General features: G+C 40.0%; 1 protein-coding gene across 1 annotated transcript in view; it reads left to right on the top strand.

Annotated features, from left to right (window-relative positions):
• The first annotated feature begins 871 nt into the window (after positions 1 to 871).
• The window catches only part of usta (uronyl 2-sulfotransferase a), a 54,250-nt gene continuing 39,747 nt past the window's right edge, over positions 872 to 15,374 (top strand). The window contains exon 1 of the mRNA XM_053337579.1: positions 872 to 1,295. Within this exon, the coding sequence (XP_053193554.1) occupies positions 1,064 to 1,295 (232 nt within the window). The 5' untranslated portion in view covers positions 872 to 1,063. The remainder of the gene's footprint in view (positions 1,296 to 15,374) is intronic.

Genomic DNA, 15,374 nt, shown 5'->3' with positions numbered 1-15,374 from the left:
ACAATAGTTCAAAGTCTGTCTTATAACAACAGACTGAAACAGATTCTGCTCACTATCAATTCTTCCTGTTTATACTGACCATGAGAAGATTCCCTCCAAATGCGCTTATACTGTATGTAAGTGATCTGGGACAAAATCCACAGTCCTTGTTTGGAGCAAAAATGTATTTAAAAGTTTATCTGAAGATTACATGAAGCCTCAGCCGTCTGAGTCAAACAAAGTCGATCTGCCACAGTTACAGTCCTTTTAATTTAAAAAAAATCCTGTTTTGTGTCTCCATGGACAGTGTTTTCCTGTTCAGCTGCAGTGGAAGGGTTCCAACAAAAAGAGAGAATTTGGCACTAAAAAGACTTGATTTGACTCATTTTGATGAGTGAAGCTTCATCATAGCACAAAATAGATTTTTTTAAATATTTTTTTGTATGGAAGGAGTGGCTGTGGATTTTGTCCACATCACTTACACTGTAAGTGCATTATGAAGGGATCTTTTGATGGTCGGTATGAGTTGATTTGGGCACCTGACTATTGTTTTAAGACAGACCTGAAAAATCGCGAACCTATCCTTTAAATCCAAATTGGAAATTCACAAATGGCTTAGAACCCTTTCCACAGACCTCCTGTTAGTCTCTTTCTGGACTGTTAGAAATCAAACTCGTTTCATTGAATACACACTGACTCCTTGTGAGCGCCCCTTTCCCTGAACACTGGGTGACGCTGTTTTACGCGTTGAAATCAAAACCAAATCCTGTATGAGGTGGAAGTTTTTCCTCTTTCCACGTTCAGTAATCTGACACCCAAAAAGCTGAGAGCAGAAGGATGGACCCTTAACTTCGCTGGAAGGACGGAAGGAAGGAGCAGTCATCCAGCGAGCTCAGACGAGAGGGACCGAGCAGAAGCGAACCGCTGTGCGCAAAAAATAACCCCGTGGCTGCGGCAGCGGAGGAGAGCTGGGTGCCTGCGCGTCTCCAAATAACTGGCTGACCGCCTCAAATGATCTCAAAGCGACAAGTTTCACTTTCCACAGGCGGATGGGTGACTTTCCACGGCGCTTTGTGAGGAGGAGATGATGAAGAATTTCAGCGGCAGTCCCCTTCACAGCAACAACCAGACTCCTAACCACATTAGAGACCGCAACAACAAAAAGTACAGCTTACTCGGTGCTATACCGTTGCGATTTTCCCTGCGAGGTTATGGTTTCTGCATGGCTACGCTGTTTCTCTTCTGTTTTGGCTCCCTTTTTTATCAGCTGAACGGAGGACCCCCTAAAATCCTGCTGGACATCCGACAGTATCTCGGTAAGAACTTTTCATTTTCCTCTGCTGGCTGAATCGCGTCATAATGTTTTTTTGAATTTTTGAAATTGCGCTGCATGTATAGGCGTCTTTCCTTCATGGGACGCTGATCCAAAATGAAAAAGATCATTAATGAATCTCACACGTCCCATTCAACACTGGGCAAATGCCTCTGGAGGCCGAAGTTATCTTTATTCCTCTGATCATGCATAAACTTTATACCATCAAACGGGCTTTGTGTCAAATAACTGTAGGACACACAACTGAGAAGGATTGTGCATATAGTGGCATTTGCACATCTATCTCTTCTTTAATATTATAACCTACGATCCCTGAAAGTTTCCAATGAGTTTATAATTCAAAAATGTCCTATCAAAACTTGAGGAATGTGCTCCACTGTGCACCAGTTATCACTTACCATATCAGTTCTGACTTGTCGGAACACGTTTGCAATCTATTATGGGAACAAGAACTTAGCAACTGTTAAAACCGATACTGTATGTTGATGGTGACTGACACCTCTTCTTGTGCAGCCAGCTGGTGCGCTCCAGCCACGGCGCTCATTACGCACGGCTGGCACAAGTGAAAGAAGGCACAATAGTCTTATAAAGTTTATGCTGGTGCTTTGAGGAAGCAAGACATGTAGTGTGTGATTTCAGCTTGATGCCTCCTTAATATATACATTAAAAACCATGTACAGTTGTAAGATTCAGTTAAGGGTGCCAGCAAAGAAGCACAGAAAATGACATGAGTACAGGTTTCCATTTGACAACATTTGTTTATGGTTAGATATGATTTGATACAGTTATGCTATTATTATTATTATTGTTGGATATTAGATGTTAACAGAAGATAATGGGTAACACTTGCAGTGCCATAGCAAGTCACATGTCTGTCAGTATTTAAGATAAGATCTATCAAGAGTCAAAAAGGAATCACATCAAGCATGCAGTGCAGAGGTGATTTTATGTCAACATGTCAGTCACTGCCACAACTTGGGCTACAGCTGGAGTGTGTGTGTGTGTGTGTGTGTGTGTGTGTGTGTGTGTGTGTGTGTGTGTGTGTGTGTGTGTATTTTTGTGTTGAAAGGAGGTTGTGTTCCTACCAATTTCTCACAGAGGCCTTTCGGCCTTTATGACGTGATAAACATCTGGAACAGAATGAGAGTCACTCACCAAGTCAGGCACTAATCCGGTGGGTCAGATTGGTTTCCTGTACATGCACACTCATAGCCATGGACACACGCCTGCACAGTACAGCTGCACAGTATTATCAAGAAATCTTTTTAATTGGTCAAGTGTTGCAAAACTTTAAATGCAGACAGTTTTTGTCACATTAAGTTTTTGCAGCACATTTAAAAAATCCCCAAAATGCTGAGGGAAGACCAAATTAAAAGCGAGTTTTATAACTATCATGGAGAGTGTTAACACTTGCCTCTAAAATACAAAACTTGATTTACTGAGCAGACTCTTCAAACACTGAACACACTGAAGCTGCATTCACTCTTAATGGAACCTTGCAGAATAATTGCAGTAGTCAATTTTATTTTAGAGTAATTGCACAAAGCTAATGCACACACAGTCAGACAGCCTGCAATGTCTCATACACTCACTTTCTCACTAAGTAGCACTTTGCTTCTGTGAGGCACTCTGAACACACACACGTGTGCACACACACACAAGCTTATTAGCTGAACAGACACTTTATCATAAAGCATGTAGCAGATGTTTATGTTAGTAGCACCGTCAGACACACAGCAAACAGGCTTACATTTCAAAACCAGAACACAGACACGAAAATCTTCATATTCCAGCTGCAGTCAAACATGTGTCGACCATGAGGGCAAGGAATCCCTCTATTAGAAGATAAATGAGTGTTTGCCCCCCACACCCCTTCTTCTGCCCTTAACCTTGTCAAACACTGACTTCTTTATACTGTATTGACTTCTGAAGGTGGGGTTTCTTATGTAACGGTGACACAACCACAGTCTAACACCTCCACTAGAGTCTTGATGAGTAATCTCCTCCATTCAAGATGCTAAGATAGATGTCTGATCACAGCCTTTACTCAAGTAGCAGGAATGCAATCAATTTAAGGTAACTCTCTTTCATTAATGATGTATTGGATTCTGTGGGAGAACCACTTTGTGGTGGGTTCTAAAAAGGTGGGAGATGGAAGCAAGGAAGAAAAAAGTAGAAAGCTTCAGAGGGCTTGAGATGTGAGCTTTATGTTCCCTAGTGTTGCCCTTTATCACACTCACCTTTCCCTGACTCTCTCCATCTCTGTCTCTCTCTGTCTTCACTCGTACTTTTTCTGTCTCTGTGTCATCAACAGCTTGCTGAAGCAAACATATAGGGGAAACTTCTTTCCTTGCCAACTGGAAGGAAAGGAAATTTTGCTCCAATGTATGTATACTGCGTGTGTGTGAAGGGCAGGCTAGCAGCCTTTTATGAGCAACCATTGATTAGTTGATTTATTAACCTGAAGCTGACTTGCGTTACTTTCAGCTGCCAAAATAAAGGTGAGGATCCCTAGTGGGGTAATTGAATGTGTATGTGTGAGAGAATAGTTGGTTGGTGCAAGTGTATGTTAGATACATGTGTTTCTCCCAGTCAGAAGCACTGTAGAGGAACAGACCCTGTTTTGTTTCAACCAGCGGGGAGGTTGGTGTTGGAGGGTGTCACTCAACACACAGCTGCAGTAACTAAAATGGCAAGTAGACCTTCAGACCTGGATTAACGGACCCACCCGCCACTGTGTTCCCCGTCATTGACTCTCTCTCTCAACTTAAAGTCTCTATTATCCTCTTTACTCACACATACACACTGATATTGCCTTGTCAATCTGGTTACCTCTCCAAAACACACCAAAGCCAAGTCTGCACTTGAATGATATGTCTGTGTTGCAAGGTGTGCATGTCTGTGTGTGAATGTATGTGTTGCAGTGATTGTCTTGGCTTGAGCTGAAAAGTCTAAAACATGATGAAATTATTTTTTGATTCACTGCTGTAGCCCAACCTGACTGTTTGCAAGTCAGGGAAACACAAGGGTAGAACTGAAGTGATGCTGAATGACAGATTAGCTGTGAATAGTTTTCTGTTGTGAATCTTTTTATAGAAACAACTGTCTGAAAACTTGGTCTAAAAAGCAACATGTGACAGAAATCTGATAAATATGAAATATTTCATAAAACACTGGATCATGCATGAGTTTGAAGCCATGATCTATTGGTTTGGCTCCCTCTGTCTCTCTCTCACTGTGCACATACCACATCATATATTTCTGCAGTGACATTTCAAATGCTAGTTGACTCTCAGTGCTGTCACGATATGAGGGAATGTGAATGCTATGAAGATGACTTTAGCTGCTTTTTGATATTGTACACCCTTCTCATGTAGCTGCTTTGAGCTGAAAGAGCAAAACAGAGAGAATGATGGAGAATTTTACTTTGTTCGTCCAGCTCTTCCAATCCTTGAAATGTGATACTTCAGGATTAGTCAGCATACACTGTACGCCAAATTCTCAGACATGTGGATGGATATTATAGCCTTCAAAGATCTTTATATATGCAGGTTTGTGTTTATGTTGTTATAGTTACCTATCCTCCTACCGTACATCGCATTTGCTGAATTAATTTGGTGCAACTCTCCATCTTGCATACTCTTACTAGTCATCGCTCTCCTTCTCAAAAGGATTCTGTAACTTTAAAACACACACACATAAATCTAATTTGCCAAACTGTAGGGCGGTGTTGGGAATTAGACAGGTATGTGTGGACAGAGGAAGGTTCAGGATTTCTCTCCTGCCTCCAGTTTCTGTCTTATTCATTCCATTTTTGCCCAGGAAATGAATGAATGCAAATTCTTAAAGTGAATTCAAATAAAGTGTAGTTTGACAAGTGACTACTTGGTATTAGTTGTGCTGCAATGAAACTTTTACTTGTATTTAAAGAAGATGAGAGGAAGGAACTTTTAGAGATTTAGAGAGGGAAAATGAAAGAAGGCATGCACAAACCTCCTTCTCCATGTGGACAATACAAACACAATATGCTTCACTAATGCAGTATAGAACCTCTGACAGATAGAAACAAACATCCTGACATATTGAGTCTATTAGATAGAGGCTGACATATATGACCTAAAACCTTTTAACACTGCTGGTGGGACCATTACTATAAATGTATATGCAGACGAGCTTTGTTTGAGTAAACACAAACGTTTTTTTTTTCAATTCATGTCTAGATCTCAAAGGTTTAAAACACGTGCTAAACTAAAATAAAAATGTGTATGAAATGATGCACAAGGAGGAATGTGGAATATTCCCATCTGTTGCTGGTGCACGCAGCCAAAAAACCCCTCAAGAGTCTGGATTTCACTCAGTGTTAATATACATCATATCAATGAAACTTCCATGTAATATTGTCATCAGATGTGGAATGAAAAGCTCTAACTTTATCTTGTGTAGCGGAAGAGAAAAATGTTTCCATGCATTCAGATGCTGGTGTTACATGAGTATTGGAAACATAATCACAATTGAGTGAACTTTCATATATGTGTTTGTATTTGCATATTTAGAGTCATCTAAGGTAACTTCAACTACAACTCATTTCCTGCACAGAAAGGTTCCTTCAACAATGTCAAATATTCTATTGCTATTAGTATATATTTTTAGACATGCAGTGATTTTTATCATGTACAATCACATAATTACAGAATTTAAAACTACGGACCATTAAGACACAAAGCTGTTTATCTAATCTTAAAATCTGACTTGCTGCCTTTTTTTGTTTAGAACTGTTATACATACTTATTCATATACATTTATTATACTGTACACATACACACAGATGCATACTGTAGTGGTGAAACTGACGCACAAACTACACATGCAAAAGAGCTTTGTTGAGCGAGCCAGACATGTACGTGTGATTTTTGGAGCAAGCTTGCCACTCTATTCACACCAGTACGCCCACTTCCTGCTAAAGGATATTAAAAACAAGGACTTTATTTCATCTCATCAAATTTTGTCTCTCAAACTGACAGATTTAGTCCGTGCCTTAAGGCAATTTACCAAAAGTGTCAAAGACAATGTAAATCAACTCTGTTCTAGTCATTCAGCATTTTAAAGTCACTAACAGGGTTGCCAGGTGTGTACCAGTCTGACTCCAGGCTGAAGTCGGTCATGTGGAAAAACACTTAAAATGCCCTTCCATTTACCACCTCCTTTGCGTTTTTGTTATTTACTTGTGTACCATATTCACACAGCTGGCAAACTAAACTAAAAACATTTTGTTTCATTCCAAAGCACGTTACTTCAAGATAATCTTATGTTTAAGGCTGAAGTTTATCCAATGCTTCCTCAAGCCTGAGATGGCTCATTAGGAGGTCAAGGTAGGATAACATGGCCTACTTCCTCTATATTCCTTCCATGTACAGTACGCTAGTCCTCATGGAAGTGTCGAGGAAAACTAAGCATTGCCTTCGACAGACACCAAAACAACTCCTAACTAGCGTCACATCCAGCCTAGATGCCAAAACAATCAGACGGCTTGTAATTCCCTCTGGGTTGGTAAAACAAGCAGCCCTCCCTGCTCAACAGAGGCAAACCCCATTCTATTTATTTACCTGCTTTCTAACGTGCATGCCAGCTTGTTAATTGGGTTTGGGGGTCAATAAAGGGATAATAGTCTTTACTTTAATGGAAACTGAAGAAAGAAAGACTCAGGAAAACAGCTAGTTCAATGAGAAATGTATTAGAAAGAAAGCTGAAACAGGATCAATATTTATGTTTTGATTTTTAGGTGGCGTTGGTTCTTCAGAGCAAGTAGTAGTTTTGCAATAAGTGGATTAGCACATTTTCCTCTTTTTTAGTTATGATAAATGATCATGTTTTCCTTACTGTTTTGGAATATTACAGTATGAAATCAACTGAAAAATGGCTTCATTTGACCCTGTGATTACATAATAGAAGCAATTAGCATTACCAATTAGCATCTCCATGCCTGAGAGGCTGCTATTGCCCTCTCCAGAGAGACAGGCAAACACTAAAACAACACAAGGTAATTATGCTCCATTAGTGCATTTGTTTTCACCACATGAAAAGAGCAGCTGGGGAAAAAATTACCAGTGCACCAATGCTGTTAACTGCGACTGATGCTCAAGGCTTGCTGAGCAATAATGGTTATAACCCAAGACAAATCTCAGATAAATTTGCGGGCAATGGATTGTGACTAGACTTGTGTGCTATGCTACTGTCTGTATACTTTGGGTTATTCTGACAAAAGAGTGCAAAGGATTAATGTCAAACTGAAATTAAGTAGTTGGATTCATAACAAAGTTGAACATGTGGTAAAGAATGAGGCTCTGTTCAGTTAAATAAACAATTAAATGCATTTCAAGTCAAATATAATGTTAAGAAATCGAGAAGAGTTGATTTTTAAGTAATGAGTATAGGATTGTGAGTTTTGCAGTCTGAACCTCTTTTACTTCTTATCAAATATGAAAAACGGCTATTTTTATAGCCAGACTTTATTATTATATTTTTTCATATTTTTCAGCCATTCGTAGTCCATGTAGTCAAGAATACATTATATATCGGCTCAAATGGGGGTTCTTTTTAGGAACTGCTCTGTTTTCAAGGGGTTGCCAAGACACTGATGATGGCTGGTTGTGGTGACTTTAATGTCAGCACCGGTGGTGTTGCTTGAATGGGTGGGTGGCCAAGGGCCCACAGCCACTGGGTGGTACCCTGGCTGAAACTTGTAAGAAAGAAACTATGTATAGCCCATAATTTAGAAGATCAGTGCCAGGATAAATAGAGGTCCTGTGAGAAAATTAGGTGTCCGCTTACAACATGTAAACTGAATGCCCTGCTTTAATCAGCTGTTCCCCCTGTTCGTCCAGAAGGGTGAGACCTTTAATCAGAATTCAGGTCCTTTCATGACAGAATTAGATACAGAATAATTGCAGTCTGCTGTGTGAGCACTATTGATTTCTTGGATCTGCTTTGGCCTTCCTCATATCTGTTTTGTGGTGTTGTTAGCCTATTTGAAAACTTTCTTTGTTTACTTTGGCGAGTGTTAAAGGACTCCACATTCCTCTGTTTATTGCCACAGAACTCCCAACATGTTGAGTGCTCGTTTCCGCTCCTTTGGCCACATATACACTTGTCATCAAACAGCAGGTTTGTGTGGTCACTGAAGACAAGCAATTATTTTCCAAATTGATTCAATAACTGATTTTTTTCTCCAGAGTCCAGGGTGGCAAACACATAGCCTGAAGCCAAGTAATTGGTTGGTATGGGGCTTGTTGAGAGGAAACATGTTGCTCGGCGGTGAGTAACATACCTTGTTTAAGGAACTCTGCCTATCTTTACTCTGAGTGAGTTCACCACAACTCTGTCTGCTACCCTCATTTCATGGCTATGAAAAAATATATAGCAGTTTAAAATAGCAACCTTAAATATACAGCAGGGCAGATAGAGCAGCAATGCCCAGCCCATGTTGTTAAAACCACTATGTGCTGGTTTGGGGAAATGTATTGCCTTGCACTTTAAAGTTTTATATAACCTCTTGTCCTCTTTGGGTCCACTCAAGTTGAATGAAAAAGACTTTTGCTGTGTGTAGAAATGGAGGACATTTGCAAAAGTTAATTTGTTTGAGTTTATCATCAGTTTTTTAAGATGCTCTAATCATCTTTATTAACAATGGATGAAGTGGCTTTATGCAATGTATTACTCACCAGTGTCTCCCCAAGGTTGACTGCTGTGTGGTATTGTCAAGGGAAAGGGTGTGGGGTGGTTGCTGTGTGTAAAGGTGTTACCAGTGATACATGTTGTTTCGGTATACACCGATTACATGACTTTCCCACCGCCACGTTCATTTTGTCATATCAGTGCCCACATTTATCAAATCAAAAACTCTCAACTAATCGTGCTATTAATACTTAGTCAGGCTACAATTTTAGACTGAAAGTGTCTGTTCTGAGACTGTCTGCAGCAGCAACATCATAGCACAGAGTAGTGGAGTGAGACATCTGTCCTCCCTTCTGCTCTCTGCTGTAAACACACATAGCTGTTAGCAAGCAGCTGCTCTCATGTCTCCCTGGGTCTTGGTGCTTGTTTTCAGCAGAAATTCTCCCGCTCTCTGCATAATCAGCCTGTTCTCAGATGGTAGGCAGGTCAATGTGGTAGCTGCAGCCTCATCACACACATGCTCTCTCTCATCTCTCTCTTTCTCTCTCTCATCTGCACACTTACTATGTACTGCCCTATTCCTTAAAGGAGCTACGCTCTGAAGAGTTTCCCAGCCAACAGCACTGCAAAGGGGCTCCCAAATGCTATTGATTTCTGAATGAATGCATAATTGGCATTATTTTTGGCAGTAAAAGGAACGTTTTTGGCTTGGTGGCATGACAGGCCTGTACAAATATAGGGAAAACACTGCTTGCAGTGATAAATCGCAACTCTCCAGTTTCCCTCAGCTCGAAAGAGCATTTTAGTGTCTTTCAGCATCTGGCTGTTTTATTTTATGGCCCGCATCTTTAACATTTTGACAAACTGTACACTACCTTCAATCTGACAATGTTGCTAGACTTGATTTTATATTTGAAATGTGTTCATGTCTAGTTGTTGTTGTAAAGTCTATTGACTGTTCATTAGACCATGTCTTGTACAGTATTTTTAGGTCATACAGTGTAAATGTGCTAGTGAACAATAACCAAAGCAAACTTTTTGTACATTTGTTGTGCCAGCCAAATCATCAAATTATGGCCCCACTTTATACTTTCACGTGGATAGGAAGGTGTTTTCAAACTTTTGACTGGTGCTACTGTATATAGTGAATTGGGAGACTGTTACTCACCATGCTAACTTTTCCCTTGTCCTCCTGTCTTGACGCATTAAATAGTAGCTCTTTTCAGGTTCTTCAGTATAGAAGTAATTTAAACAGATTGCATAGATAAATCCAACAGATGTTAATTGTTGTTTTGCCAGGCAGCATTGAGACCGAGACCTAAGGGTAATGTTAGATGTGAATTAAAAAAAAACACAAAAAAACATCAGAAGTTGACTTTTTGTGAAATAATACCAAAACAAAGATTGTCATTTTCTATAGCCTCTGGTTTTTATGATTATTGGGATCTTTCATCTACTCTGCACAGGCCTGTATACCCTAAAAGTCTGAACATAAAAATTGATAAACTATTGGAGTTTGAGTGTACACACATACATGTATTTGTGTGTTTGTGTGCATCATATCTATACAATTAGATGTCTTTAAAAGTTCTGAGCTGGTGTCTGATGTAAGAAAGGTGCACTCAGATTAAGTAAAAGGCCATTACATAATGATAAAACAATGTTTCCATCAAGTCAGGAATACTGGAGGACAGAGGAAACACACACATAAACTCAGTGCTCTTTGAGCTGCTGCTCAGTTTACAAAAAGATTCAGTTGTTTCATTGATAATATGCAACTGCTGCACGAAATGTCTTCATACAGCTCTAACTTCATTGTGCTGCAACATTTCCTCTGTTTAGTCTAAGAGTTGGTCTCTGCTTCACACTCAAACTTAAGGTATTTTTTACACTCTTCACACAAGCTGGCGAGAATGCATTTATTTTTGTTTAGAGAAAGATAGTTTTTACAGAGCCACTCCACATATCTTAAGCCCAAACTAAATAAAGAGGAAAATGAGAGAGATTTCTTTTTACCCCTCCCACCCTTTGTCCAAACAAAGTCTTATGTAACAGGTCTTTGTTTCTGTCTGTCACTCAGAAACTTTGTAACAGAGAAGTAAACAGGTAGCCTCAAAAATGATCACCAATGCCTTTGAAATCCATTAGGGTGAATGCAGCTGACTCATTATTATCATTTTACTGCTTGCTGACACCAGAGACAGCGCAATGTTTTACACTGTCAGGTTTTGGATGTGATTCTACAAAAAGAGTAAACTGTGCTGCCAGTTTTCCATAATGTGATCCATAATCTCAAAAAAGTAGCCTTTAAAGCCAAATGTGATGTCAATTCTTCGTCTTTGTTTTTTAAATCAAATTTAAAGACAGATAAAAGTCCTAACTCTATATTAATTCTACCTGCATTTTGCATAGCATTCCGCATCACAAAACACAGGACATCTTAATAGTGTTATCTGTAGTGACTCTTTCTATCTCTGCTTGTAGCAGGTGGAATACTACAGTGAGAAACTTTCAAGATATTTCATTACTCTAGAGGGGCACATCCTGGCTGAGACAGATTAATGTATTGATGGGAAAAGATGGGAGTGTGTGCTCTGAGAATGGCCAGAAAAGCATTTTTGAAAAGTTGAGATGGAATGTGGTCGTCCCCTGTGGAAAGCAAACCTCACTTCGACCAAATGTCACACCTCTGTCTCAAAATGCACTCTCCTTCTCTGAAACCAACCTTTGTCTCCCACCGCTTCTCAGTCTGTCTTTCTCAGCATACCTCCTTTTTTTACATTTAGACACTTTTTTCTCAACACCCATCTTTTATGTGAAGACAGGGATACAAAATGTTACTGATGGCACATCACATCAGCCAAAACAGTAAGGCTTGGTGTTAAAATCCACATCCTCCCATCACCTGTCACAGTTATGAGCTCTTCAATATCTAGATATTTTTTTCTTCGTGTTTACCCTTCAAACACCAGATCCTTTAACGAAAGCCGCAGTTGAGAATTGCTGTAGTATTGCAGCTCCAAGCTGCAACCATAACTCCACACAAATGTTCTGGTCTGCTGGAAAAACCACATTTTCCAGATGTTTTAAAGAGACATCTTGAGTGAATGCAACACAGTCCAAAGTTAACAAAGTCTTTATCCAAAGACACACAAACACCCAGCTTTAAAGAAGTTGTACTTTTTCCTGTCCGATCGAGTCATTATACTCAGCAAGGGACTGGTTCAGCACAGAACTTGAGGGTGTGGTTAATGGTGTTAATTACATGGGTGGAGAGTGATGGATTTCATTGACCAAGTGTGTGTGTCCAGCATCTTAACACCTTCTGTGCTGAAATATAAACCTTTCCCCTTAGTTACTTTGTCAACAATCAGAGATGTTCAGGAATTAACAAGGGGTCAAAGGTCATGTTCGGACCTCGGATAAACCCAGTTTGAGGTTAAATGGTTGACTCTTGGAGCACCCTGGTGGTTGAGTGTTTTAAGCGTATGCCACATAATCACAGTGTCCCTGGTTTGAATCCGGCCAGGGACCCATGCTGCAGGTCATTCCCTTTCTCTCTCCCTGTTTCCTGTTGGCCTCTATGCCAGTTACTATCTCAATAAAAAAAGCCCGAAGTAAATCTTTATTTTAAAAAAAAAGGTTGACTCTTTAGTGCTGTTTTTTACACACGAACATTGTTGCTACATCCCTTGAAAAGCCATCAGTTGTCTGGCCTGGTTCACTGGCCCAGGTCCTGGTTGTGTAGTGTTTCCACTGGCCTGGTCCAAAACAACTTGCCTGCCTCTTGGCTCATTGGCACCGCTCTGCTGCACCAGTCTGGTTTGGACTGGACGGAATCTGGGCCAGTCTTGTAAATACATCCATCACCCTGCAGAAAGCTTTTCTAATTATTTAAGACAAATTTTCACCCCAAGATTCGACTAAGAATTGCCACACTCTCGTCCACTGTTTTCACAGCCTTTATTTTCTCTTGTTTATCTGTTCCTACTTCTTTTCTTTCCATTTCCATCTGTTCCTTTGCCACTTTTTCTCTCTAAATCCTCTCGTCTCTCACCACATTGTATTCTTTTTCTCTCCCTCCTCCTGTTTCCTCTGTTGGAAGTGTGCAAAAAAAGCCCCAAAAAACTTTCATGTAAATTCTTTCCTGGATAGCAAACTCCAGGCGAACAGATGCAGCCTCTGTGTTGTCCTCTGCACTGCAGTGGACGTGTATGACACATACACACAATCATGCCACTGGGTGCGTTGGCTGGGTGGTGGTGCCAGCTGGAACGTTAGTGTCTCTAATCACTACATGCAGTTCCATTACATACTCAACCACAGGATCTCAAAACCACTGTCTCTGTGAGCTCTCCTGTATCTTCCTCCATCCATTTGTGTGTCTGTCCATATGCATGTGCTATTGTTTATGCTTCTTTTATCTGTGTATCTGTGTGTGAGAGAGAGTATAAACAAGTATCGTCACAATAGCATGTATGGTCATCTTATATTCATATGTAGGTGCTGCTACTGTATGATTTTGCAACTGCTTTAGGTATGAAAAGAATGTGTACTAATTGCCCTCCATTAAAGCTTGGTATAATTTGTGATGCCAGTAAGACACACTTGGCAGATTTATATCTTTAAACCCTTGTTTATGTCTGTTCATGAAATTTGCTTGAGGGAACAAGCAAATTGAATGCAGTGAAAACATTACAGGGAGGTATCAAATGAGTCAAAACACAGTAAAAGAAGAGATAAAAGACTTGATATCATAGCCTTTGGGAATCATCAGCAAACATTACTTTCCCCTTCCATCAGCCACTCTGTTTATTTCAATATTCTTTATCCTTTTTAGTTGTCTCTGCTCTTTATAGTTTCCTCAAACAAAAAACTGTTAAGGGCAGCTGACCACTAAATTGGAAACCATCATCATCTGTCCACTTTTCTCCACAACTCTAAAGATGACCCTTACAACCTTTTCTCTCTTTTTCTTATATGTTTCATAACAAGTTGTTGTGTGCCATGGCTCTAGAATGTATATCAATGTCGGCTTGTCTATAATTAAGTGTTCTGTTATAATGAGGTGTTTCTGCAGGGCTGAAGCAAACCGCTGACCGCTAGCTAGCGTAGCCTAGCCCACATGGGTAAATTAAAGAGAGCCTCAATCTTCAAGGCCACACTGTGCTGGGGATATAGATAGCAACCCAGTGACACTATAGTGAGTACTTGCAAACATAAAAAAAATTGGGAAGTATGTTGTTTATTTCGGGTGTTGTTGATGATTCACCACATTGGAATTATTTGCCTGGTGTAAGTGTCGATAAATCCAGCAGTGGAACCATTCAGCATGTAAATAGCAGCACATGGATGTGATAATGAGAAAGTTAACCACTAATTTCACATAGGTTACAGTTGCCTCACAAAAACTTATTGTAAACTGATTCACAGTCATATATTATTAATATGAAAAGAGACAAGAAATGTTTTAAATGTTATGTAGTGTGTGTAACAGTATAATGAAATGTAAAGTACGCCCATGTTTCTCCTTGTGTGATGGAGCTTCTGTATGTAACATCTGGTTGTAAATTCTGTCACAGTGGATGGCAAAAAAGTTAAAATATTTGAACTTGTCATGGCAATGCTGTCTAACTTTACCATGTCGCTGCCAGCTAGCTAATTTTACTGTTCTGCTCTCATCCACTAAATTGAAATCTGGTTTGCTGTTTACCATCTCCCTGAATCAATGTGAACGCACCATAATACTTGAGTAACTGTACTATCCAACAATTACCCAGGCTGAAGTTTACTGTCAACCAGCCAAGCATCAACACCTGCATACATTAATGCAGAAGCACACACTGCTCAGTCACAAATAAATGTTTAGATAGAGTGTGGTGTACAAGTTGCAGTCTGTCTATTTATAAGGATCCCAGTGGCTTGGTCTAAATAAAGGGGTTGAGGGATCAGTACAAACTGAGTCCATGTGGGTTATTCTTCCCACAAAACAATTCTCCGCTTTCCTGACTGCGTCATTCCGCAAAGATGGAGAGCCACACCACTTAAACCAGGCTTTCAATCAGTTTGTGTGTTCCTGCTGACGTCTATGCTTGCTAATATTAAATGCTTTTTTTAGGGACACAGGTGGACTTGTAGAGCGTCCTACTCTGAACTGTTTCCTAAATAGCCAGATGTCCTTTACTTAATGTCTTCTTTTATCTGATCTCGCCTTCTTTATCTTTGTCTCCTCTTTAATCCCTCTGACAATGTCATCTCTCAGACTAGAGTCTTAACGGGTGGGAAAGATTCCTGTCCGTGTATTTATAGGCTGAGCTAAAAGCCTTTGCCCACACAGAATCTCTGTGATGGATGTTGTACTGGAACCTATTCGACACATTGATTACAGTGC

The sequence above is a fragment of the Scomber japonicus genome, chromosome 17 (assembly GCF_027409825.1).
Source record: "Scomber japonicus isolate fScoJap1 chromosome 17, fScoJap1.pri, whole genome shotgun sequence".
Lineage (NCBI taxonomy): Eukaryota > Metazoa > Chordata > Actinopteri > Scombriformes > Scombridae > Scomber > Scomber japonicus.
The sequence above is the reverse complement of the archived record's forward strand: the minus strand, read 5'-3'. Positions and strand labels throughout refer to the sequence as shown.